Consider the following 5,826-nt stretch of genomic DNA (forward strand, 5'->3'; position numbering starts at 1 on the left):
GTCCCCCCCGTTTGGTTCCTAGGGACTTTTTAGGGACTTTTTCTAGTCTCTGAGACTAAAAAGTCCCTGAACCAAACATCCCCTGATACACTTTACCAATCATAAATGATCTTGATTTGTCACTTTTCCAAAACTTCTAGCCTTAAATGCTCTAGATTTAATATAGCACCCTCTGTCCCGGGCAAGCATATCAAGCATGACGAAATTGAAGCGATTATCAAAGCGTACACGACCTTTAGTACTCCCTCCGTCTAGGTGTGTAAGTCATCTTACGAAAAACAGATATTCCCAAAAGTCCTAGACGCATTGCATTAAATTTCTTTCTTGTTCCCCTCCCAGCCTCGTACTACTGCCCACGTAGAATAAGTGCAGGGGGGAAGAGGAGGTGCCAGCCAGTGCATGCATCGCTGCTGGACTTTGATTAGTCAAGAGATTGATGGCTGTTTTGCATGCACTCACGTTTCAATGCTGATTTTATTTCTGTTGTAAACCAGTGTTGTGATTGGAAGATTCCCTGATTGCCGTGCTCCTTCTCGTCCAATCTCAGTCCACCTAGGTCGCGGTGCTCTTCCTAATGTGACTTATACATCTAGACGGAGGGAGTAGGCATTTTCCAAAAGAAGATCACGTGAATTCCTCCCATACCCCTAATTCTGCAGAATCCGTCAGTATCCCGATTCATCTCTCCTCCCTTAATAACAGTCCAGGAAACACTCTCTCTAATCCCTGTAACATAGGAATTTCTTTCCAAATCAGCTGGGGGCAAAAAAGAATCCCCACCCACGAGAGAGAAACTATCCTTTCCATACACTTTCCTAAAATCCTTCAACGGGAAAGAATCCTTGCCAGACTTGGCCTTGGCCGAACCCTCCTCAGCCAGATCGGATATAAACTCACCTGATATCCCGCTAAATAGCCCCTTCGCATGTTTCTTCATCTTCTCCCAACACCGCTTCCGATCCACGGATCGCTGGAAGATTTCCCGTGACTTGGCCTTGATGGTGATCCACTCCTGATCGGTGAAGAGCCCTTGGATTGTGCCCACCCCCGTACGGGCCTCTTTCTCCGTCGGAGGAGTCGCCTGGATCAACGCCTCCCTTTCACTCGACTTCCCTCTCCATAGCCGCTTCTTCGCCTCGATCTCGCTCCTCTCCTGAGCGCTAAAGGGCCCCTCATGGGTGCTCACCCCCGCATGGGCGCCCCCCTCCGCCGGTAACGCCGCCTGAATCGCCGCCGCCATCTCACCCACTCTGTCTCTCCGTCGCCGCCAGATCGCGGGAGCTCCGTTTTTTTTTTACTCTAGCCTGACGATTTATTACTGTGCTACCGTTCCCATAACTATGTCCACCCATCTCTGTGTGAATCCGAGCTTCAACAACGAGGGCTCAAATGGACAGCAGTTCTTGTTTCTTTTCTTTTGAAACTAAATGGACAGCAGTTCTTGTTTCTTTTCTTTTGAAACTAAATGGACAGCAGTTCTTGTTTCTTTTCTTTTGAAACTAAATGGACAGCAGTTCTAATTGAGTGAGGTCCAAGAGAAAAAGAAACGGCCTGTCCGACGGCCCGGTGGCCACACACCGCCCGCCCACGACGGGGACGATCTTTTATTACACGGCCGCAAAGCGCAGCTAAGACACACGCACGCGGGCGGGTAGATTCGCCTCGCCGGGACAACCTCCCCCCCTTTCTGGCGGTGGGGAGGGGCGGGTGCGCGCTGACGTGGCGCTCTGTTTTTCCGGCACCAACAAAACCTCGCGCACCTCGTGCCTCTCCCCGTTCCTACATTTCTCCTCCCCCACCCCCATCCCTTCCCCTCCTCCCACAATTCCCCACCCCTCGCCGCCGCCGCCGACGCCGCCGCAACCACCACCTACCTCCACCCAATCTTTTCGCCGGCCGCCGTCTCCTGCCCTCCGTGTCCGCCCGCCCGCCCACCCGCCCATGTGTTTCGCGTTCGCCCCGCGCGGCGACGCGCGATGGTGGTGAGGTGGGTGGTTGCGTTTGCGCCGCGCCGGGGTGACCGCGACGACGGAGACGGCGTGGGAGGGCGCAGTTAGGCGGGGAAGACGTGGATGGACGCCGATGATGCCGCCCGGAGCCGCAGAAGGATGGATCTGAACCTCTACCTCGGCCTCCCCCGCGCCCCGCGCCCGCGCCGCCCCGATCTCGGCTCCGACCTCGCCCTCGGCAATTCCATGCTCTCCTCCTCGCCTTCCTCCTCCGCCGCCTCCGCGGACGCCCCGCCGCCGGACCGGGACCCGGACCCGCTCCACCCGCCATACTCCCCCACCCGCGCCGACCTGATGCGCCCGCCGCCCGAGCCCTACCACATCTCCGCCTCCGTGCTGCGCGCGCCCTACCTCCAGGCCGAGGAGGTTCCCATAACCGAGCTCGCCCAAGAGTTCGGCTTCTCGCACCCGCCCCCACCACCCCCACCACCGCCGCGGCCCAGCGAGCTGCTCGGCTGGGTCGACCGCCCGTCCTCCTCCACGGCCTCCTCTACCTTCCGCCCGGAGCGTTCCGAGCGCTACCGCCGCGCCATCTCCATGAATGGCCGCCAGCTGCGCTGCCTCCGTCCCAGGCGCTTCCGGTCAGACCTCCCTCCTCTCAGCTCCGAGGCCCCTAGCCCGGACAACGAGCCTGCACTGGAACCGCCGCAACAGCAGCCCGTGCAGGATGCCGTCGAGGAGAATAAGGTGATTGACAATGGTGCCATGGTGGGCGCCGAGGATGAGCCGGCGGACCGTGGCAAGAACACTGCCATGTTTGAGTGCAACATCTGCTTTGAGATGGCCGATGAGCCGGTGGTCACTTCTTGCGGCCACCTCTTCTGCTGGCCTTGTTTGTACCAGTGGCTGCATATTCATTCCACCCACAAGGAATGCCCTGTCTGCAAAGGTGAGGTGACTGAAGGGAACATTACTCCTATCTATGGGAGAGGGAATTCAACTTCCGATGTGGAGAAGAAAGTCGCAGACGATGCCAACGTGTCCAGTCCTAACATTCCCGCCAGGCCACATGGGAACCGTCTCGAGAGTTTTCGACAACAGTTCCATCATTTGCGCCCAATTTCTCGTAGGCTTGGCGAGGCACATGGGATATTATCTTCTTGGAGACGCATTCTTGATCAGCAGATTATGACTAGCGCGAGTAGGTTTGAAGGGCCTCCAGAATCATCTGTCCAGGAGATGATAGATCATGCTCATCAGACTGGCCGTCTAGGCCGAATTACTACTAGGATGAGAGCAAGGAGGCTGCAAAGGGAAGCAGAAAATCCTACATTTGTTTCTTCTTCTACTCCGGACAGCGGGCTGCCAGGAAGCAGCGCGCCAGATCCTCCAAGGCGTGGTTCAAGTCCACTTTCCTCGGAAGGAATTGATTTGTTGCAACGCCTTACCCTTGTTGGCCTTGCAAATACGGAAAGGTTGGCAACTGCAGTGAGCGATCTTAGAAGAATATCCAGGCCAAGCCTCCGAGCATCAACTTCGTCAAATCTGCCAAATCATGAGCCGCCAGTTGATGGAATCCATGCTGCTGCAGCACCGTCTGCAGATCAAACTTCTAATTCGAGCACAATGGCTGTGATTCAGGAGGATGCTGCTTTTACTGAAAGCGTAGGAGAACCAAGCAATGCAGGTTCCTCAAGAACCCTGAGGAGGAGGGGAAGAAGCGATGCCTTAGGTTCGTTGGATGTGGATGGTGGCGAAACACACCGGAACAAGAGAAGGCGGCTGAACTAAAGCTAAGAAGGCCGAACCGAGTATTGCAGAGGCTTCAGCGTTGCTCCAGTTTTTACGGTTCGCTCTTCTCAATGAGCCCATTTTATCTCTTTGGGCACACTGTGCTGAGTCTGATCAAAAGTCTTCCTCTTCCGCTTGTTTAATAGGGTACTGTTTAGTTGTTTGTTTGTTTAGTTCCTCCCATGTTTAATTTATGCTATTACTTTAGACATGCATACCAAGGAAACCTGAGATTGTCATCAGATGAATTTTCCTTGATCGAAAAGCAGATGTGTACTATATGGGATCAACTTTTAGTGTCATAAATAATGCACTGTCATTTGAGTCTTGGTTGTAGATGGCTGAAGTGAACATGTAAAACTGAGCTGATATTTAGTCCAATGGAGTGAATGAATGCCAAGTACCGAACTCTGTTGTCGCTTTACTGGATGAATGCCAAGTAACAAACTCTGTTATCATTTTATTGGATGAATGCCAAGTAACGGACTCTTGTCGCTTAATTGAATGAATGTCAAATAATGGACTCTGTTGTCGGTTTACTGGATGAATGCCAGGTAACGAACTCTGTTGTCGCTTTACTCTTTTGCAGCTGATCTGTGGTTGTTCTTGCTACTGGGCAAAGAGGTATGTTAGTAAGTCACAATAAAGAAGAAAGGCATTTTGTTTCCTTTTGTGATAATCTTCATCTCATGACTCAACACTACTATCTCTGCTCTTGGTTGATGTTTCTGATATGTTAAGTCGCAATAAAGAAGAAAAGCATTTCCTTTTATGATATAGTACAATCTACTCATGACTCAAAACACTGGTATCTATGTTCAGCATCGTATATTGGGGGATGTGGTCATGGATTTACGATTGATATTGGTGTGATTCATTGCCCTTTTTCGAGCTGGTTACGGATGCTCTGTCGATCTGTCTTGGCTGTCCTCGAAAATCCCGCAACTAGTTCTAATTATACAGGACAGTAGGCCTAGGCATGACTTAATTTGATGACCGTCTGCATCCCCAGGTTCATTCATCTGTTGTGCAATGTCATTTCTGTTTTGGAGCAAGACTGGACTGGACAATGTCATTTCCAGAATCATTTATCTGTGACTTGCTATTGACGCGCCTATATTCAGGGAGGATGCCCTCATGATGGAGTTGAGCGTTCTGTCATGTTCAACAGTCCCAGTGATCATATCCACCACTGGGTTGGGTTTCCATTACTTGCCAACAACCCACAATATATGATCCAGTGCTGTACTACTTGGCAATGTACTCCGTATTCAGTAGGACTGAAGGACTGCTGATATTCTGGTAGTAGAGACTACAGATGTGTGCTGTTTAGATCGCAGCCGGCCGGCTCTCCGTATCTGGTAGCATTGCAGTGCTGCACACCCCCCGTTTGAGTGCAGGATCGACAGATCGTAGAATGTATGATCATTCCTTATCTTGCTGGGGTGACATGACACGGCCACCAACCGTCCCACCTGCCGCCCAGGCAGGTCGTCCCCGTCCGCAGGCTTTCTGCTGCGCCCGCTTGGAATCCGGATCTTGCCTCGGCAGTGGATCGCCGTGGACGGCACCGGCGAGGGCACGCAGGCAGGCAGGCAGCGCCACCAAACTCACTGATGAGGCTGCAGTGCCGTCTGATTCGCCCACGCGGTCGTCAGAGGCAATGTGGCCTGCGCCCTGCGGCGTGCCCTGCCCTGTGCAGCTTTGGTTCCTCCGTTGAATCTTTCTGCTCGAGTGGCGTCTGTTTTGTGTGCAACTGCTTGAGAATACAATGGAAGGAATCGGATTTTGTCTATCATACCCTCTTCAGTGCATGCGGAGGTTACTTGGGGGCTAAAGAAAACGCTTGATAATATTCCCTGACGAGGTCCAAATCCCAGTGGCAACACAACCCCTGACTAGTGTTTCGGTTGAGACGTCCATCAGCACACAAACTGCACGCAGCCTTCACTTGATAATATCTAGGAGTAGCATAGCAACAAAAATAAGAGAAAGAAGAAAAGATCTGGGGGCCTTCTCCAGGTCTGGCCTCCCCCCTTGCCAGGGAGGACGCGGGCGTAAGGCCAACTCCAGCTCTAGCACGCGA

General features: G+C 52.7%; 1 protein-coding gene across 1 annotated transcript; it reads left to right on the plus strand.

Annotated features, from left to right (window-relative positions):
- The first annotated feature begins 1,781 nt into the window (after window positions 1–1,781).
- Window positions 1,782–4,164, plus strand: LOC119348582. The gene has a single exon (XM_037616597.1). It carries the CDS (start codon window positions 2,073–2,075, stop codon window positions 3,738–3,740), a length of 1,668 nt encoding a protein of 555 aa, XP_037472494.1. The 5' UTR covers window positions 1,782–2,072; the 3' UTR covers window positions 3,741–4,164.
- The last annotated feature ends 1,662 nt before the right edge of the window (window positions 4,165–5,826 follow it).

Source organism: Triticum dicoccoides, chromosome 1B, assembly GCF_002162155.2.
Source record: "Triticum dicoccoides isolate Atlit2015 ecotype Zavitan chromosome 1B, WEW_v2.0, whole genome shotgun sequence".
Taxonomy (NCBI): domain Eukaryota; kingdom Viridiplantae; phylum Streptophyta; class Magnoliopsida; order Poales; family Poaceae; genus Triticum; species Triticum dicoccoides.

Coding starts and splice junctions, on each gene's coding strand:
- LOC119348582 (XM_037616597.1), top strand. CDS start 2,073: ATGGACGCCGATGATGCCGCCCGGAGCCGCAGAAGGATGGATCTGAAC.